Source organism: Guillardia theta (genome assembly GCF_000315625.1).
Source record: "Guillardia theta CCMP2712 unplaced genomic scaffold GUITHscaffold_59, whole genome shotgun sequence".
NCBI classification, from domain to species: domain Eukaryota; class Cryptophyceae; order Pyrenomonadales; family Geminigeraceae; genus Guillardia; species Guillardia theta.
In genome coordinates this window covers 230556-249894 of record NW_005434615.1, presented here as the reverse complement: position 1 = coordinate 249894, position 19339 = coordinate 230556, and the positions used below count along the sequence as shown (strand labels likewise).

Here is a 19339-nt window from a genome sequence, read left to right as displayed (position 1 = left end):
AGAGTGTGGAACATGATGGTGTGGGTGTGACAGTCTTTAAGTAAGGTACTAAATGATTATCGGTATGTCATCTGGTCCATCCAAGTTTGCATTGTCTACTTGACCGCTACCCCACCAGTTCCCTCACGGGATCGATCCCTCCAGCCGCTGAGGCTCGATGCCGCACCCACAAGACTACCCCTGTTGACATAACGGATTACTTCCATCACATGAGGGTGGGTGGGGTATGTAAACACCCCTACTCAGTTGTAGGTCAGTAGTCCAGTCCCCCAAACATCCCAACACGTTCAGCAGTTACAGGCTTTGAGAGTGTGTGGGAAAAGGAGAAGTACCGGGTCCTTCATCACGTTTTTACACGGTACCGTGCTAAATCTCGTTCACGTGAGGGTAGGGTCATCAGAGGCTCGCCGGTAGCAGAGAAATAGCCGTTATAAACTTGAAACTTAGCCTGGGGGTGGTGGGGGGTGGGGGGTGGGTTCGATAAGCCCCGGGGTAAAAAATAAAATCTACTGGCCGGTACGATCGGATGATACGGAGGCTCGCAACCTACTGAACTGATCGTCCACGTACTGATTTTTAACTTAATTTTGAGTAAACAAATGAAGAGAGTCTGTGGCGCCCGATCGGATCGAAACCTCTTCCCCCGGGGGTGCAGTCGGCACCCGCCCCGGACTGAGGGCCCGCTCAGTCGAGGCGGGCCCCTCGGCGTTCAGGCGCTGCCGGCGAGTTCCGGACACTGAGATTCACTGAGTCGACTGCTGAGTCGAGTCACTTCGAGTCAAATGGGCCTGAGCGGGGAAGAGTCCCGAAAGGGCACGTGCGACCATGTCGATGTATCGCAATGCCAAGAAGCTGTCCAAGGGTGCGCTGGCGGATGAGCTTGGCGACACGTCAGAGTCAGAAGAGGAGGAATTGTCAGAGGAGGAGGATGAGGATGAGGAGGAGGAGGAGGACAACGATGATGACGAGGACGAGGACGAGGACGAGGACGAGGACGAGGACGAGGACGAGGACGAGGAGAACATTAAATCGCAGAAAGGAAAGAAGGCCAAAGTTGGAACTTCCAAACAGGGGAAACAGCAGGGATCATCTGACTCTGACGAGAACGGAAAAGAAGATAGTGATGATGAAGGGGATGAGGATGCAGAGCCCGGCGATTCTACCACCAAGTTTCCGATTACATGTACTCTCTGCAACCGAACGTTGAAGGACGAGGAGCAACTGAACGTACACCTTGCAAGCAAGAAGCACCTGAAGAAGACTAGACAGCATGAGCTCAACGAAAAGAAAGCTTCGAGGACACCTGAGGCCATAGCCCACCTGAAGGAGAAGAACCAGCGGAAAAAGGAACGACGTCTTGCCAGGAAGAAGGAGGAGCGCGAGAAGAAAGGTCACGTATGGGGTCAGCACAAATATCCCCTAAAGAAGGACAGAGAAAACAAGCAGCAAAACCCTCAAACGCCTCAGGCTGAGAAGGATGGAAAGGGCGAGAAGTCAACAGGCAAGAAAGCGCATGTGAGTAAAGGAGAAGCAAGGAGTGAGAAGAAGGATGAAGATGACAAGGACAGAAACGGCGGGAGAACAGTTGGCAAAACGAGCGAAAAGACAATGACCAGCAACAAGGCAGGCAAGAAGAATAATGGAAGTTCCGAGCCAACGAGCACTAAAGGATCGGCAACGCAAGGTAAATCAAAAACGCCAGAAGTAAAAAGGAAGGAGGCGCCAAAGACAGCGCCCAGGAGCGTTCCGAGCAAGAAGATGAGGAGAGAGTGAAGATAACATGCTCTGATAGCATGAGGACATGTAGTGGATGTCAAGTTTTAATGTACAACGTGTGACGTGTCACCCTTGTGTGAGCTGTGGATGTGGCGTATCAGATCCTTCTTCTTGATGATCCCCACCAGCTTTGACTTCCTCACGACGAGGACGTATCGTAGCCCCATGGTCAGGAAGAGATCCTGGACGAAGTCAAGAGGGGCAGCTGCGTCCACCTGGATCACGCGAGTCGCCATCTTCCTGACAAGAGACTGGGAGATGTCATCGTCACCCTCCTGAAAGATCTCCTGCAGCCTCGGGTCAGTGACTTGACGTCAGGAGCGAACGGGACCTCGAGGCTCTCGCGTGTGATGTACCCAGCGACTGTCATCTCCTCCTCGCTGTGGACGACGGGGAACCCTCGATAAGCACAGGAGGCGAGGGTCTCACGAATATCTCTAGCGGTGGTGCTGACGAGGGAGAGGAAACGAAGCTTGTCCTCTTCCCCGACCAGCTTGTCTGCTGCCCCCAAGTTCTTGATAGGATCGTGCTTGTTGTCCAGGAAAGGATACCCTTTCTCTTCGATCACGTTCTCGTACACCGTCCTCCTCCCCAGCGCGTCACCCGTCCACTTGCTCACCATGACGGCAGCCATGACGGGGAGGACGTACTCGAGCCCTCCCGTGATCTCGAGCATGATGACGACGAGACAGACGGTGATGCGGGTCACACCAGCAAGGACGGAAGCAGCTCCCACTATGGCGTAGACCCCCGGGGTGATGCAGCTCGTCGTCTTCCTGCAGACGCTGAAGATGCCGGAGTCTCCTACCCACCTCCTCGTCGCATCGACGATGAGTCCGACAGCGCGACCGAGCAGGGAGCCGATGCACAAGGAGGGAATGAGAATGCCGCCGGGGACAGGACTCGTGCAGCTCCAGACCGTAAGGCTGCGAAGAGGAGAGGATCAGCATGCAGGAGGAGCAGGACGAGGAACAGGAGGAGCGAGGACTGAGGAGAGATCAGTGGTAGGACGTACGGAATCTTGATGAGCGCGCAGAGGAGAAGCTCCTGGTAGTGGAGAGAGATGAGTCAAGCTAGACAAGAGCAGGAGGACTTGCCGCAATGATGACAGCTGAGTCTTGACAAAGAGACTGAGTCAGGTGGAATCTCGTATTGCAGTCGGCAAAGAGAGCTCCCAGCATGTCTGTGGAGCTTGTTCGCAGAAAGGAACTCTAAAACCAGAGCATTAGGAAAGAGAAAAAAAGGCACGTCCCGTGACTGAACCTGATAGTGTATAAGTGACGTTACGAGGCTGACAATCAGGGTCTCCTTGATTGGGAAGTTGTGCATACCCTGAGCAAGACAGTCAACTCATAACAAACATCATCTACACATCTCACTCTCAATCTTCGCAGCTCCAGCAGCGCATGATGTGAAGTGTTGAAGATCCAACCGATCAGCCCTCCCAGCACTCCGAGCAAGAGGAAGGGACCCATCTCGAACCACTTCCAGTTGTGATGGTACTGAACCTCGAACATCACCTGCGACGGCAGCAGCAGCGCGAGGAGCAGCAAGATCAGGTAAGCACGGAGCAAGGGAACATGCTTACGAGCTTCTCTGTCCCGTAGAAATTCAATCGTTGAAGCGTCAGCACGGCTACGATGGCGCACCAGAACGATCGCCAGAGCGTCTTGGCAGGGAAGTAGGAGGAGACCTCTTCCATGCTGCCACGGGAGTCTCTCAGAGCCTTCCATACCTCCATACCTCCTCCTCCTCCTCACCTAAACAAGACTCCACCTATCGGCGCTCCGAACGCCACTGCAACCCCAGCCGCAGCCGCGCTCGAGAGCAGCTCTCGCCTCCTCCCCTCATTGTTCCTGAACTTGGAGAACAAGACGGCAGAGACGTTGGCGACTATCATGGCAATGTGGATGAAGGGCCCTTCCTTGCCTACGCTCATGCCGGAGCCCACAGCGAGCATGAGAGCAACCGCCTTGGTCACGAGGGTCCAGGCGTCCAGCAGCCCTGGGACTTCGAACCCGCTCATGACCACTTTGATCTCAGACAGGCCGCTGCCTGCGGAGAAGGGAGAGAGGCGGGAGATGAAGGCGGAGAGGCACGCCATGCCGCATGCGATCAGCGAATACGCGAGGAAGTTGAGGAGCCCTCCTGCTCCCCACGCCCTCCAGTGCTCGCACCCCTCGCTCTCTCTGCTCTCCACACAGCAAGTCGATCGAGAGATCCAAAAGCCTCGAGTACACATGCCGAACTTGAGGTCTGACATCCAGTCTGTGCCGATGTCAAGCATGGAAGCGATTCCTCCGCACAGAACTCCAACCAGCCCCAGTGCGATCCAACTTTGAGCAGCCTCGTAAGCGAGGTAGGCATGCTTGAGAGGAGGCGACCATCTTCGGATGCTCTGCTTGACTCGCTGCTCATGCTCTCTTGCCAAACTTCTGTAGTGATTCCAGTCAACGGTAGGAAAGCCCTGATGCCTCGCTGGCTCGTCGTCCCCCCTCCTCCTGGGCAAGTTTCGAGCCTCTTGCTCCTCCTCGGCCACATGCTCGGGGTTGCCGCTATGCGCCTCCTCTACAGTCTGCAGCAGGTTCACGAGCTCCTCTCCCTCCTCATCCGCGTCCTCGTGGTGCTTCCCGAACCATCGCATGCCACCTGAAGTCCAAGGAGCATCAGCCGTTGCACGCTTGTGCCTCCCCCCCGCTTTCCCCCCTCCTCCCTCTCGCTGTCCTCTTGCCTATCCTGAAGTTACTTTCCTCGTCCTCCTGCTCCTGAACTCTTCTACTTCCCCTTCTACTCCCCTCCCCTCCCGCCCTGCTCCCCTCCCTGCTCCCTCCCCGCCCCGACCTGCGCCCCGACACAACTTTCATTTCATATATTGCAGGCTCCCTGAGGCCAGCCCGGAGGCCTCCTGGTGCTGCTGCTTTCTCTTCCTAGTTCTTGCTCCCTCCCCCGCTGGCCATGCCCCTCCCCCTCCTCTCTCACGCAACCACGACAAGGAATCAGTTTTATTCTTCTCTACATTCACTGCCGCGTCGCTGACTCGTCGAGCTCTTCAAACATCTTGGCGATGCTCGAAGAGTCGAAGTCCAGCTGGACAGGAGGTGAGCCAAGGCCTTTCTCAGCTCGCCTCACTCCCTGGTGCAGGAATGAGGCGTCGTTATCGGCCGGTAACTTGCTCGCGGAGTTCATATCCTCAGCTACTATGGGCGACACCTGCGAGGTCAGTGCCTGCAGCAAGTTGCTGCCGCGAAGAGACGGGGAACTTGCTGTCAGCATGACGGGAGCAGCAGCAGGGGAGACAGCAGGCTCGATCTCTGTGCAGCTGTGTGCGCTCCTTTCCTCTCCTTCCACCTTCGCCTTTGGACCTCCATGCAGGTCTACAGGGAGGGACTGAGCAGAGCACACATCCTCCTCCTCCTTCCCCTCCGTGCCGTTCGCCTTGACTGCGCCAGTGAAGCTTGACGGTCCTCCCATGTCCTCAGGGCCTGAGCGAGCGGGAGGAGGAGGAGGGTCGCTGAACTCTTGCATCTTGTCCTTCTTGCAGGCCTCCATGTGCTCCATCACCTCCTGCGGGAGCATGCCGACTAGGTCGTCGTGCATGGCCTTGGAGCAGATGACGATCTTGTTCCTTGTCCTCTCGTTGAGCACGGGCTTGATGATCCTCCAGATCCCGTAGAAGAGCGAGGGGGAGTTCAGCACAAACACCTTGCTTAGGCTCTCCGGATACTTCTTTTGCCCGATCTCGAAGAGCTGGTGCAGCAGCCGCAGCACGTGCGTGTTCATGTGTCGCGAGCTCAGCCCCAGCAGGTCAAAGATCACCACCGACCCCCTCAGCGCGCTGTTGAAGTGCCTCGCCCCCAGCAGCGACCCCAGCAGGCCCGACTCCAGGTGGAAGTGCCACCAGCGCAGTATCTCATCGTGGATGCAGTGCTTCTGGAGATCAGCTGGGAAGAGGTTGGCGATCGCCCAGTACTCAACCAGCTGACCTGTCAGGGTGAACCCGATCCTCCTGCAGGGGACGAACCCCAGCACCTTCCTCACCCCCGCGTCGGAGATGGCTGGCCGCCATGCCGGGTCGTTGGGGTCGAGGACGAGCTGGGAGCCGATGACGCTCTTGATGAGCTCGTGCAGCTTGTGAGAGGAGCGGTAGTCGAGGATGTCGGTGAACATGACCTTGGCCCTGTCCACCTTCCAGCCGTTGGCCCGCAGCAGCTTGCATGACACTTCCTCCATCCCTCCCATCCTCGTCAGGAGGATCTTCCCCTGCTCCCTCCCTGTCTCGCCCTTCAGCTCCACCTCCATGAAGCTGAGTAGGGAACTGCATGCTTGCCGCTGCTCCTCCGTCAGGTTCCCGGGGTATCCCGGATCGTTGTTCCTCGGCAGGTCGCCAATAGGGTGGGGAGAGGACGGTGAGGAGGAGGCGGCCTTGGAAAACTTGTCCTGGGGGGGCGAGTTTGACGTCGAGTGCCAGTCGCCACCATGCCCGTTGCTCGACAGGTTCAGCGACTGCCCCGAATCCTCCTCGAAGATCATCTCGCTCCTGTCAACGAGCGGTTGAACTTGTTGCAATGACGACAGATGATCCTCCGTATTCAGCAACAAATCTTGTGCTCCTACCCTTGTTGTTGTTGCTGCTGGTGGTGGTGATGCTGCTGCTGCTGGTGATGCTGGTGGTGGTGGCGATGCTGCTGCTGCTGCTGCTGCTGCTGCTGCTCCTCCTCCTCCTCCATTCGCACTTTCCTCGATCCCCAGAGAAATGAGTGGAGCTACAGGAGACGCCGATGGAGGAGGCGAAGAATGCTGGACTACTGGGGTCAAACTTGGAGTTGTTGACAGATCGACAAAGCGCCAGCCGCCGGCAGCATTGCCCGTGTGCCTGGTAGAGGCGGCAGGGAGTGGAGGGGAGAGGGGGATAAGGGGAGGCGTCTTGTTGTCTTCCTCCGCAGCCATCAGCTCGACCTTGCTCGACAGCATGCTCGTAGAGAGGTTGAAGGACTCGAGGTCGTTCACTTCCATGCAGTCTTCGAAGGGATCGTTCTCCTTTCCGTTGGCCGCCATCCAGTGCAGCTGGGTGTCCCGATCCCCTCCATTCATGTGCGGACTGGACGACTTTCCTCCTGTGCCTGCTGCAACCGCCTCTACTCCTGCTGCTGCTGCTGCTGCTGCTGCTGCTGCTGCTCCTTGTTCCACCATTATCTTCGAAATGTCCAGAGTGGTGTTTGCTACCATCATGTCTAGAGTGTTCAAAGGTGCCTGCTGCGCTCCTGACAAAGTCGCCGCCTCCTCCTGCTTTTCTTGCGCTCCTTGTAGTCCAAACCACTCAAGGCCCACAACCTGCGACGTCTGCTGCCTCTGAGAATCGTCCAAATTCTCTCCAGCATTTGTCCTCATCGACCTCTCCCGCTCAATCCCATTCATTCGTTCCCCTTCAACTCTCAACCCCTGGTCGTCTTGCGCGCCTGTAACCCATCCCTTCCCCTCCTCCTCCACAACTACCTCCTTGCTCTGCTCAACCTTGACTTCTGTTCCTTTTTTCCCAGCAGCAGCTTGTCTGCTCGAGCTGTTCCCGCTGCCTTCCTTCGACTTGCGGTAGAGGATCTTCTCCCCTGTAGCGTGTGCGATGCCCATCATCTGGTTCGGAATCTCCCGCAGCGACTTCGCCTCGTCCAGTGCTCGAGCCAGTGAGTTCGCCAGCAGCTCCTGCAGGGCATGGTCTTTCTTCTTTCCGTTCTTCGAGCCCCCCGCAGCTGCCCCAGGCGCCTCCTTGGTCGACAAGGACGAACCCTGAGAGCTCTGCGCGGTACAATCTGACGAATTTCTCCTCTGCCCCTTCGCCTCCGACACTTTGGCAGCCTGAAGGAGAGAATCAAGGCTGTTTCTGCTCTCAATTCCCCCGACCATATCGCCTCCTCCCTGAACCTGTCCTTCCTCCGTGATCTCCACCGGACCCCCCGCCGGTTGGGTTGAGCAAGAGAGTTCCATGTGGTCTTGAAGGACTCGGACTCTCTCACGTGCATCTGTCACTTTGTTGAAACGTTCCCCTCCGATGCATTCATGCAGCTTCTTCCGCGCTGACTGGTCCGCTCCACCCTGCCAAATGTCATAAGTAAACGACACACGAGCAGGAAGAACAGGGCAACACCATGAGGAGTAGCCCGTTGGAACCTTGCTCTCTCGTAGTGAGCATCAAGATCTCGATCTCTTCCAGTCTCTCCTTCACTTGCTTGTTCAACATGTTCACCTGCTCCCGGATGGAGCAGATGTCCTGCAAGATGATCGACTCTTCCCTTCTGATCCCCATGCGGTGGGCCCGCCGTTGGAGGATGTAAGCATGGAGCCTCGTTGCAATGAGCAGGATGAGCTCGAAGGCAAATCCGCAGCTGATGGAAACAAGAGTTTCCAAGTCCACATCGAGAGTGCCCACGAAAGGAAAGAAAAATCCGATTCCGAGCTGGTGCGATTCGTGGATGTCAGTCATGTACTGCATCTTGTTCTGCAAGACCTGATACTGCAAGAGAGTTCGCTCAGGGCTGGAAACAGACACCACAGACCCGAGATTCCTCCCAAACTTCCTCACTACTGAGACGCCCGAAGACACGGCATCCCCCAGAGCCTTTGCTCGAAGGAACAGCGCCAGGAACACGAGCTGCGAGTAGATGGCTGTCATGGACAAGTACCAGGACCCGTGCACGTGTGCCGAGACGATCAGGAGCGCATGAACAAACAGATGCAGCGTCAACCACGGGGACTTGTTCTTCTTGCTGTCGTTTGACTTTAGAGATTCCAGCTCGAAGTCCTCCTACAACAACCGACAGGTCAGACCATCGGGACGTAGGGCTCTACTCTACCTCATCGTCCATGTCGACCAGCGCGATCGTCGCCATGATTTCATTGCGGAAGTTCCACAACTTCTCATGCCACTCCACCACTTGCTTCTCTATCCGGATCAGATCCTCAGCCTTAGAGCAGTTTGTGAGATGCCTCGCCGCTCCTGGCATGATGGGCGTCGGAGGCATCCTGTTATGGAAATCTACGATCCTCCACATGAGTGGAAGGTGATAATGTGTTGTGATGGCCTGCAAGCACAACTTTCAGCAACAGTCACATGCAAGCGCATGTCACAAGGACCCACCAACACAAACACGATGAGGCTGACGCTCCAAAGCGCTGTCTGCCGTGACAGTCCTTGTGGCTCTTCGTGCGCCTGGTGCTCGCACGGCGAAGGGTTGGCATTTTGAGAATGATCTTGAGCATCTCGTCTGTCATGTTCATCCCTGTGGTCCATCCTTTCCTGTAAAAGTTTCGCCGCCGATGCAGAGAACGCTGCGATCGAAGCGGTCCAAGGGAAGTAGTTCTTCATGAATGCTCCTAGCTTTTTGCTTCAGCTTGCTGCGTGAGAGGTTCCAAGAAAACTTCTATGGTCACCAGACCTCCAGGCTCACGGCAAATTCGACTGCATGCGCAGCACCCAAAATGCAATCCAACAGTTCAGTTGAATTCTTTTTGTTTCTTCCAGGGCCAGGAGTTTTACAGTACTGTAGCATGCAGGATGTACCTCCTGATAGCGAACATTGCGCCTGACCTTTCTCTTGCTCTATCTCCCTCTCCTCCTCCTCCTGATCTCGCTCCCTCCCCTACGTCCCTCCTCGCTATGCCAGGTTCCATGGCCGCCAGCAGCCGCCAGCGAATAAAAATGTTTAGATAAAGACTTATAGCTCTAAATCGTTTTTCTTGTACAAGTCTGTATCTCAAAGTAAAACTCTGAGTTTTTTATCCGTATGACTTTATAAAATAATTTTACATCAGTACAAAATAATGACGAGGCGGGTTGTCTTTTGTACATGGAACATAAAAATACATTTTGAAAGTTAATTCCGGTACAAGAGACAGTAACGTTCCCAGTGTGGTGGAAGAGAATGCCCATTACTAAATCATTTTTATAAAATATAAAATTCTAGTTGTACACGGTCCGTCTTGTCGGGGAGTCGGGGGCGGCGGCGAGGAGCAAAAAGATGGCGAGTGCAGCATAGACAAGGAGCGAGAAGAGGCTCATCCTGCATGTTCGACGATCAGGCTCATACCAGCTGCTCATTCTTTCACCTCCATCTCTCGTCTGTCTGAGGCGACAACGTGATCGGAGTTCCGTAGGAAAGCCCTGCCCTGCTCGCAAGCATGTCAGTTATCAGAGATCACGCATCGACAGCTCACTTGGTGTCCTGATGCCATGGTCCGGCAGATGACTCTGAGTCCTGCGGGAGACAAGACAAGAAATGATCAACAAGGATTTCAAGTGTGCTTCCCCACGACCTCGACGTTGGACGAAAAGCTCTCAGGGTTCTGCATGCAAGAGTCAACTCAACGGGCTGAGGACAAGGAAGACAGACTTCAGGCAGAATGGGATAGCTCGGGATTCCTGTCTCGACCGTGACTGCAGCCCCGAAGAAGTCTGTGACAAGAATGTCGCCCCTTGCAAGAACTTGTCAGAAAGTGGTAAAAGAAGATGTTCATGAAGGTTACAAAGGACGATGTCGCCAAAGGTTCGTCATGAAAGCTGGGAGCGGCAAGTCATGTAAACACTAAGATTGTACAAGATACGAATGTTCACGATACCAGGATTAGAGAGCAGACGCCTGTGATAGTTCGTCAGTTCGGTTCGGCAACAGAGTCCCTTTACCTTGGATCCAACGTGCGCAGAACACTCAACAACGTCGCATCGCTTCCAATCGAGAGCTTTCACAGAGGAGATGAGCGGAGGAGCAGAAATGTCCACAGCCACCTTCTCCAGGCTTTCGAGCAGAACGTAGGTGAATCGATCGACTAGAGAAAGTCCTGCCCAGCTGGTTATTCAAGTCACCGTACCCAACAGGAAGAGCTCACCTATGTAGTCATCGTGCCCCCAGGAGTAGGAGTTTTCTCCTTTCTGATGTCAAACGTCACAGGGGTGACGAGCGCATCCGTGAGAAGTCAACCTGACTGCTTCCCACAGCGAAAATGTTCGGGGAGTACAAATGATTTGCCTTGGACCGAGTCTCAAACAAAACCAAAAAAGCTCCACTGCACTCTACCAGGGTTCCGGCTTGACATGTATCCACCATGAAGAGGATCTCATTGTAGCGTTCCTGTTTGACCCTCAGCCGGAATGCTTTCTGCTTCCTATCGCACCTTCTCCCACATTTGTGCGAAAGCATCCGCGATGTCCCTGCTCGACAGTTCCTCCACATCCTTCGAGGACGATCAAACGGGAGGAGTTGACTGCGGCATGAGAGACTCACCTGAAACTTCAAGAATTCGTCTCCTCCATGTCCAGTCATGTAGATCAAGATGTTGCTAGTTGATCTGGCCTGAAATCAGCGGCTAGCTGAATCACAAGGAGAGTCACTTGGTGTTGAGGCGCTTGGAGGGCGGCGTTCCGTCAGGATGACGTCCTAGGGCGATGAGATGAGCATCATGGAGAAGGGAGGAGGAGGAACAATCACCCGTAAGCACTCTTAGAAAGTTTTCTACAGTCACTTCATAACCTCTGTAATCCACCTTGAACTCTCGTCAGAACAGCCATGAAAGAAACGGAAGGTCTACCTCAATGTTGTCCCCGTACAAGTCGAGCCTCTTGACATCATCGTTGAACACACTCCCTGGCTCGGAGTTTCTGTAGCAAACAATCACAACCAAGTACATCTCGCCAAAACAAGATGTTCCACCTCGAGTTGCACGACATGTCGTCCGCTAACATAAGGATGATGTGCGAATCCGGCATGCCCAGCCTCTTCACAGTTCTGTGCAGATGCGTCAGACCATGGGCCACCATGAAGTAAGCTTCCGCCTGTAGATAGCCAAAGTGTTTGCAATGTGCCTGTAGTTGAACCAAAACCGGGAGGTACACACGAGGAGGGCCCAGTTCTCCGTGTGCTCCCCTGGGATCACGATTCAGAAGCTTTTTCGGTAGGCAGAAACTTCTTCATCACCGCTTCCTCGTTTCAGGAAGTCTCCCACGTTCTCCGATGCTGTCGGAACATCCATCGGTCAGCTGCCGAGGAGCAGGAGGGGATGGGTCGGAACTGACCGGCCTGCGAGTCAAGCACCTCGAAAGACCCCACGTTGTTGGCAGACCACACGACCTGAAGTTCCATGCATGAGACGAGATCAGGGTAGCAGGAGGAGGGCTGGATCTTCCCTCCCCTCCTCCTCTCCTCCTCTCTCACCGGCATCATCAAAGCCATCAGCCCCAGCGCGACTGCCAACCTCCCACGGGAGCCGGCCATTCCTCGCGCCATGGCGGAGGTGGGTGGGCAAGTGCGGGAATGAGGGCTTTTCATCGGGCGGCTGCTCTGTACCATGGCGGGGCGCGCGTTTGTGACGCTCATGGCGCTCTCGCATGCAGTGATGGGATGCAGCGCCTTCCTCCTCCCATCCTCTTCCCACATGCTTCCTTCTCCCCGAATCTCCCTGCAGAGATCCTGCACGCTTCCTGCCAGATCGTCCTGCTCGGTTCGAGTTGGGAGCAATCGGGAGGGTGATCAGGGAGCCGTCAATTGCGAGATGAAGCTGGAGGACAGGATGAACAGACGAGACGCCATGGGAGCTGTCGTAGGAGCTGCATCGTTGATCCTCTCCCAGCCTGCAGATGCAGCTGAGCCAAAAGTGACCAAGAAAGTCTTCTTCGAATACAAGATAGCGGGCAGAACCAAGGTGAGAACGACAGCTGTATGAAGAATCTCGACGCGCTCTGACAACATGTCAAAGGCGATGGAGAACGAGAAGTGGGAGAAGGTCACAACTAACATTTGAGTTTCCGCGCCATGACATGGGTTTAGATCATAGCCAGAGACAAGCGGGCAGGAGGAGCGAATGGTGAGGACAGAACTGCGAGGATTGTGATCGGACTGTTTGAAGACGCGGCACCCAGCACTTGCAAGACTTTTATCAAGCTTGTGAAGGTGATACGAATAGCTTCTTGCCGACGAGGTTAAGAGTTGATGTCGGCAGGGCGAGTTGATCGCCCCTTGCATGGATGAGCTGGAGGCGCTGGGGGACCCCGATGCGTTCACTGTGAGCGCGAGGAGCAAGCTGACCAAGAGGAACAACTACAGGCAGTGTAAGGCAACCGAGGACAAGCCTGTTGGCTACGAGTACAGCCAGCTGTGGCGAGTCGTCAAGGACAAGCGGTTGGACTTCGGGAGGATCAACAAGCTTTACCGTCAGACTGAGAACAACAACGACAGCAACGAGTTGAAGCATGATAGAGCTGGTGGGAGGACTGAAAGGCTTGCTAGAGGCTGACTTGATGCTGTTTGACAAGGGTTGGTCTCGACGAGGAGGGGAGGAGGACAGTTTGAGTTCACGGTTAATCCTGTGTCGCCGCAGTCGCGGGTTGTAGCATGACCAGCTGGCAGATCACACCTAAGGCGAACCCCGAGCTCGACCAGGAGAACGTCATCTTTGGTTCCATCGCATGCCGTGAGATCCAGTCTTGTTGCAGTGACGTCAAGAGAACAGGTGAAGTGTTGGAGGGGCTGGAAGAAATCGAGAAGCTCAACAACATCCCCGTGACACAAGGGCAGTTCCTCGAAGCTGCATTCAAGGTCTCACAGGGAGTCTTTATCCCGCACACTGAAGTCCTGAGGGTCTCAGATGTCAGGGCAAGTGATTGGAGATGATCGAGCCAAGATTCAAACTACCAATCGACCCCTTCAGAAGATTTATGTGACCAAGTTGGAGAGATGAATCGATTGCGCAGGTCTGACTTGTTGCGTTCCCCAGGTGCGGAGTTCTGTGAGGAAGAGGGGAAAGGTCGTAGGATATGCTCTGATAGACGTTCTGGCAAAGAGATTCCGAATGAATCAGGAAAACAATAATTTACTTGTTGGGAATGTACACACGCCTTGCTTATTTCAAGCCTATACGAAATTCACAAGATTCGACGAGACGATCTTGCTATTGCCGCTGTGAAAGATTGACATAAGAAACAGCCAAACAGAGATCAAAAGTCTCACCTTGCGATGGAGCATCTTCTCCGATGCACTGTTCATCACATTCAAACGCTCTGACCACAGCAACGCCTGTCCAGGACTCGTCAAGAGACGGATTGCACAAACGAGCAGGAGGGAGAGAGGCTGGGCGAACTGATGTTGGTGATAGGTGAGGAGGAGGAGGAGGAGGAGGAGGAGGAGGAGGAGGAGGAGGAGGAGGAGGAGGAGGTACACATGTACTGACCTTTCCTCCATGGCCGATGATCATGTGCGAGTTGACGAGGTTCCTCATCATCCTCGCGTACAGCCTAAGAGGCGTCACAGCCTCGAGCCTGTTCTTCTCCCGCATGGACGTGTCGGTCTTGATGAATTCCTTGACGCATTGCAGGTGGGACATCAGCTTGCCCCTCTTGAACACGTCCAAGAAGAAGGGAGACCCAGTCTGCGTCTCTCCCCGCACCACAAAGTGTCCTGGACACTCGGAGCCGCTAAGGTATAGCCCACAACGACGGGCCACGGCGATGTAGATGATGCTGAGGGTGATGGCGTTCCCAGTCTTTCTCTGCAGAGCCTCATGGATCAGGCCGTTCCTTGGGTCGTAGTACTCCTCAAGATTCGCTTCAAACTTCATCTCCTTGAACATCACCTTGTTGAGCGCCGCCATGATGCGCAGCTGCCTCGCCTCCAACCCGATCTCCTTGGCCAGCGTCGACAAGGCCTCCTCCAGGCAGTCTCCAGCATGGCATTCCTTGGGCACAGGATGTTCGAGCATAAGGTACTTTGCTACGTCCAAGTCCGAGATCGAGGTCAGGTGCTTCTGCACTTGCGCGGCCATGTCGTCGAGCTGAGCCAGCACGGATGATGCTTGCACGGAAGGATCGGCCGTTCGGGTGATGGCGATGGCACCATGTTCAACCTGGTCCTGCTGCAGCAGAAGGGATAAGGAGGAGCAAGGAGGAGAGTCGCAGGAGTCAAAACCTTGTCTTTGAGAATCTCGATCCATTCCTTAGCCTTCACCACATCCCTCTGCTGCTCAACGACGTGCCCAAATCGATCCCCGAGGAACCTCAGCGCCGCGAATCCCATGTCAACCCGGTCAGAGCCCTGCGCAAAGACTTGCATGAAGTCAGAGCCTCTTCCTCCTCTTTCAACCCAGCTCACATGTCTTGTCGTGCTCTGAATCAGGAAGCCTGAACAGCTGCTTGCATGCAGCCTTGGAGCAGGAGTTGTTCTCCAGCAGGGGTTTGATGTCTTTCCTCGAGATGAAATCGCAGAGCCTCTGATATACAGGCATCACAGTCTCTGACGACGTCAACTTCTCCAGCTCTGCCTTCAACTTGTGCTGTGAGTTGACAGCGTTGACGTCAATGGCCTAAAAGGGAAACGCCGAATCAGAAGATGCACTGGGGAAGATTTTACAAAGGCGGCGTTACCTTGCAGAATCGGAAGATGTTTCGGTAGACTCTGAGCGCAATTCTTTGGTTTGGGTTTGGCATCGTTAGAAATCTCTAGATACTGAGGGAAAGATGTCAGAAAGAACCCCAATATTGCAGGGTATCTCGTCTTATGCCAGAAACCAACTATTATTGTCTGTCTATATCGGTAGTATCAACAACCCCATCAACTATGTTGTTCCTCTTCCTGGCTTCGATCTCTTCTTGGTGCTTTCGATGGCGGGATTCTGTCACCTACCCTGGTCACGACAAGTGCCATTTCAAGCCTCTATGTATCACCCTACTTCAACCTGAGATCCCTTCCTCAGCCATCCTCCTCTTCGATTCGATTCGTCTTCACTGCCTCCTCCTTCGCCTCCTCCCCTCCCCTCCTCGTTTCCTTCACTCGCACATGCCGCTCCCCCCAGCCTCTCTGGCATTGGGGTTACAAGGCTGGAGCACCTCACGGGGGCTAGTGTGATGACCCCACCTTCTTTAAGAGATTTCCCCTCGACAAATCGGGTAGGGTACCTAGTAAAGGATTGTACCTTTGCCCCCATTTTTAAAAATATTTAATGATCTTGGTACCTATTCAAAAATAATGTATTGTAAAACTGAGCGTTTGAGCAGAAGCCAGTTTTACAAACATTATTTAAGGAGATTGAAACCGAAAGATATTCTTTTCGTTTTTGTGGTAAAAATGACGGCACGTGTCACGAGATTTCGCTCGAAATGTGCACCCCACCCAACCAAATTTGACCACCCTACCCGTCTATTTTACCACGGAGAGCACCCTCAATCATGGACATGACCCCACCCACCATACCACATGATTCAAAAACACAAATTAAACGTGATTTTTACTTGATGTACCCTACCCCTCGATTTACCTTGCACCTCTGTCCACCCTCACCCCCATAAATTCCACCGCTTCATTGTGAGAATGTGGGTGGGTTAAACAGCGCTTGTTCATCCTGGGGTGGGTCAGAATTGTTCAATGAGGGGGTCCCTCACTTGTGGTTCCACTATTAAGTTTGCGGCTAGTCAGGGGGTAGGGTGGTGGAAGCCTCTTTCTACCTAGGCGCATGGTCATCAGGCCAACCCTTCCAGCAACCCAGCGGTAAAACGGGGGACGAGAGGAGGTGGGGGGTAGGGTAAGGGGTAAAACATAAGGCTCTCAATAGATAGACGAGACCTTCACAGGGTAAGGAGTGAAGTAGTGAGGTGCTATGGGAATGGACGTCCGTAGCGCCAGGGGAAGGGGAGGGGCATAATTACTTAGAAGCAAACTTAGAGAAATGTAGATCTTGACAAAGGGGATTGAGGCCTACAATAGATGACTAACGGACCTGAACAGAGCCTGATCTGTGAAAGTGATCCGCAGCGGTTGGTTGACCAGAAGGTGCAGGCTCGGAATGACTACCGACCAGTAAACCGGCGACCAGTGAAAGTACTGTAGTACTGAGCCCTGAGTGCCACTCGGGTAAAAGCCACGGTCAGCCTGAGGGTCATGGCACCTGCACTCAAATGCGCCGGTCTAACCCAACGCTCCCACGACCATAGTACGGTCGCAGCCTGAGGCGGAGTCCGACGGTCCGGCGGGGCCGCGACCGGTCACCGGGGTGGCTGACGCCGGTAGGCTTCCTTAAGTTCAGTGAGTCCGAGGCCAGCACTAATAGCCTCGACTCTCCTGATTCGGATTGTCCTGAGTCGTACTGCACTTTAACTAGCTTCCTTTGCTGGCAAAGTTTGAGTTTAAAATCAGGCCCTCCGGGCATCCGAAGTGAGTGGCACTGCGCGGCAAGTATCCGGCGTCCGGCGGCTCAGTACTGCCCGGGATGAGGGCCCGGTGCCGCAGCCTATGATAGCCCCGGCTGGGCCGGCCGGGCGGGCCGGCGGGCCGGACTCGCTGGGGTGCCTTGCACCGGTCCCAATAGTTGGTATTCATGGGGTGGGGGTAGTAACGTCCCGCCATGGCGAAAACGGTGAGGCAGAGACAGAGGGATGTAGGGAGGGAAGTTGGAAGAGGCCAAGAAGGGGATGCATGGTACAAAGATGTGTGATCTCTTGTTGCCATGACAATGTCTTCCTGTTGGTTTCTCTGAACTAATTCAGCCAGCGAGTGACATCTATGATAACAGAACGTCTATTTCGATGTGGAGATAGATGCAGTGCCTCTTGGAAGGATTGTGATGGAATTATCCGACAAGTACGTGGGTCTTTGTGACATTCGATCATCATCTCACGATTTCCCCTCAGAACTCCGAAGACCAGTGAAAACTTCAGAGCTCTTTGTACGGGCGAGCAAGGATTCAGCTATCAAGGATGCCCCTTCCATCGCATCATACCAGGATTCATGGTGCAGGTGCAGCACAAAACGTTCATGGTATCTCCAGACCGGTAACACAGAGCAGGGCGGCGATATCGTGAGAGGAGATGGAACAGACGGGAAGTCTATTTACGGGAAAGTGTTTGAGGATGAGAACTTCGAGCTGAAACACAGCGAAGCTGGGGTAAGAGGCGTTGGCGATCTCGTCTGTACTCACCAAGACTGTACAGTTGCTCTCCATGGCCAATACCGGGCCAAACACGAACTCGTCACAGTTTTTCATCACGTTGGGCAAGGCTGATTGGTAGTGCGAGCAAATTTTCAGAAGATCAGTGACTGTTTGGAAGGTTGGATGGAAAGCATGTTGTTTTCGGCAAGGTTGTAAGACACATCCTCTGTACCTTGAGATGACTTCTTGCTAGGTTGTTGCAGGAATGGAAATCGTCCAAGCTCTTGAGAGGTGAAACTGGCCCTCCTTCTCTTTCTCGTACTCAGACAACCATCAGTTTCGGATCTAAGGATGGAGACGTGAAGGAAGATTGTCGCATCGCCTTGTGCGGGCAACTCTAGCGACAAGAAACTCAAAGCAAGAAAGATGTGAAGGACTGGGGGATATTATTCCATGATATGTGAACATAGTTGTGATCTCGCCGTCTTCTTTTCATGCGGAGATTTGCACCTCGTCGTCCTCTACAGCCTCAACGTCAACCGTACCCTTGCGCTTCTTAGACTTGGCCGACTTTGGCTTCCTGGGACTTAGTGTGAGGGCAGAGTGGAAGGGGAGGTAGAAAGGGAACGGAGGGGGGGAGAGATGATGGGGGCGAAGAGAGGACAAGGGAGTCAGATGCAGGAATCAGATTGTCGTTGAGGTCGGTCTTAGAGGATGGAAGGAAAGCGGGAGATGGGAAAGCGCAGGATCTGTGGCACAGGCAGACGAGGAGAGGATGAACGACTTACTTGTCATAGAGGAAAGGCTCTCCCCATTCGCTCTTCCTGGCACAGCGATATCCATACTCCTCCCCGTGCGACTTGGCGACTTGCCTGAACGTTAGGTCTCCTCCCTCCACACAAGGACATGCTCTGACCAATGCGCTTCTCTGCCCCCCCGTCTGCATTGCACAGGCTCAGGATGACGTGCCCCTTGCGTTTCTGTGGGTTTGAAACGATCCTTCCCCAGTTGACCCTGTCAGTGAAGCCCTCCATCCTAGGATGAGGGAAGTCAGGGAAGGCAAGCGCTGGGAGGTAGAGGCGCTGACATCGACTTGTGGCAGAATGCCACGTAGGAGAACTTCCAGTCAAGATAAGGACGAAAACGAAGATTTGACTTGATCTGAGTGCACGTTAGAGGACGAGAGGGTTGAAGGTGTCGTGGACCGTGCGGTAGAAGGAAGGAGCGTTGATCCTCTGTGGAGTGGTGCATGCTGGGGGCCAGATATGCTTCTAATGACGATGGGCAAAAATTGTCAGGGAGGAAGAGGTACAGCGGGAGAGCACGAAGAGACAAGAGAGGAGAAGGGGAGGAGAAGGAGAGGAAAGGAGGGAAGACGCTGAGGAGGAGCCGGGGGTGCCGGGGATGAGAAAGTGAAGGAGGAGAAAGACGGTCCCACCTCCTCTGATTCCTGAGCCTGAAGTACTGAACACCTACTTGCATGTGGACAAGGTGCAACAATCTTTGGAAGGAGAATGAAGTCAGCAATTCCATCACAGGATTGAAAGGCAGGAGAGGAGGAGGAGGAGGAGGAGGAGGAGAAGGAGGAGGAGGAGAAGGAGGAGGAGAAGGAGGAGGAGGAGGAGGAGGAGAAGGAGGAGGAGGAGAAGGAGGAGGGAAGGGGAAGGAG

General features: G+C 54.2%; 8 protein-coding genes across 8 annotated transcripts in view; 3 read left to right on the top strand and 5 right to left on the bottom strand.

Moving 5' to 3' along the window:
* Positions 1–825: 825 nt before the first annotated feature.
* GUITHDRAFT_112454 (hypothetical protein) lies at positions 826–1773 on the top strand (the record flags this gene model as incomplete). The annotated part of the gene is made up of 1 exon (XM_005828406.1): positions 826–1773. One exon carries the CDS (start codon positions 826–828, stop codon positions 1771–1773), a length of 948 nt encoding a protein of 315 aa, XP_005828463.1.
* A 47-nt stretch (positions 1774–1820) lies between these two features.
* Positions 1821–4420, bottom strand: GUITHDRAFT_112453 (hypothetical protein; the record flags this gene model as incomplete). Its single annotated transcript, XM_005828405.1, has 7 exons — positions 1821–2063; positions 2108–2702; positions 2908–2987; positions 3040–3108; positions 3156–3296; positions 3365–3479; positions 3537–4420. The coding sequence occupies 7 exons, from the start codon at positions 4418–4420 to the stop codon at positions 1821–1823; spliced, it is 2127 nt and encodes a 708-aa protein (XP_005828462.1).
* A 917-nt stretch (positions 4421–5337) lies between these two features.
* GUITHDRAFT_45437 (hypothetical protein) lies at positions 5338–5592 on the bottom strand (the record flags this gene model as incomplete). The annotated part of the gene is made up of 1 exon (XM_005828404.1): positions 5338–5592. A coding segment is annotated over one exon (255 nt), but the record flags the coding sequence as incomplete, so codon positions are not given.
* Positions 5593–9727: 4135 nt separating this feature from the next.
* On the bottom strand, positions 9728–12044 carry GUITHDRAFT_141965 (hypothetical protein; the record flags this gene model as incomplete). The annotated part of the gene is made up of 18 exons (XM_005828403.1): positions 9728–9827; positions 9874–9933; positions 9982–10022; positions 10081–10110; positions 10448–10602; positions 10651–10693; positions 10743–10790; positions 10839–10892; positions 10936–10995; positions 11046–11109; positions 11153–11198; positions 11250–11304; positions 11350–11419; positions 11472–11593; positions 11656–11684; positions 11736–11774; positions 11834–11888; positions 11973–12044. The coding sequence occupies 18 exons, from the start codon at positions 12042–12044 to the stop codon at positions 9728–9730; spliced, it is 1143 nt and encodes a 380-aa protein (XP_005828460.1).
* A 460-nt stretch (positions 12045–12504) lies between these two features.
* GUITHDRAFT_141964 (hypothetical protein) lies at positions 12505–13494 on the top strand (the record flags this gene model as incomplete). Its single annotated transcript, XM_005828402.1, has 7 exons — positions 12505–12540; positions 12585–12707; positions 12757–13018; positions 13070–13113; positions 13164–13227; positions 13267–13352; positions 13402–13494. The coding sequence occupies 7 exons, from the start codon at positions 12505–12507 to the stop codon at positions 13492–13494; spliced, it is 708 nt and encodes a 235-aa protein (XP_005828459.1).
* A 173-nt stretch (positions 13495–13667) lies between these two features.
* On the bottom strand, positions 13668–15235 carry GUITHDRAFT_112449 (hypothetical protein; the record flags this gene model as incomplete). Its single annotated transcript, XM_005828401.1, has 5 exons — positions 13668–13829; positions 13984–14664; positions 14718–14854; positions 14901–15111; positions 15173–15235. 5 exons carry the CDS (start codon positions 15233–15235, stop codon positions 13668–13670), a joined length of 1254 nt encoding a protein of 417 aa, XP_005828458.1.
* Positions 15236–17145: 1910 nt separating this feature from the next.
* Positions 17146–18071, top strand: GUITHDRAFT_158208 (cyclophilin type peptidyl-prolyl cis-trans isomerase; the record flags this gene model as incomplete). The annotated part of the gene is made up of 8 exons (XM_005828400.1): positions 17146–17157; positions 17314–17381; positions 17432–17537; positions 17587–17685; positions 17732–17805; positions 17849–17879; positions 17924–17961; positions 18008–18071. The coding sequence occupies 8 exons, from the start codon at positions 17146–17148 to the stop codon at positions 18069–18071; spliced, it is 492 nt and encodes a 163-aa protein (XP_005828457.1).
* Positions 18072–18162: 91 nt separating this feature from the next.
* Positions 18163–19339, bottom strand: part of GUITHDRAFT_112447 (hypothetical protein) — a gene marked incomplete at both ends in the record, with an annotated part of 3314 nt that continues 2137 nt past the window's right edge. The window contains 4 exons of the mRNA XM_005828399.1: positions 18163–18250; positions 18459–18537; positions 18587–18705; positions 18758–18831. Coding sequence (XP_005828456.1) covers positions 18163–18250; positions 18459–18537; positions 18587–18705; positions 18758–18831 — 360 coding nt within the window. The remainder of the gene's footprint in view (positions 18251–18458; positions 18538–18586; positions 18706–18757; positions 18832–19339) is intronic.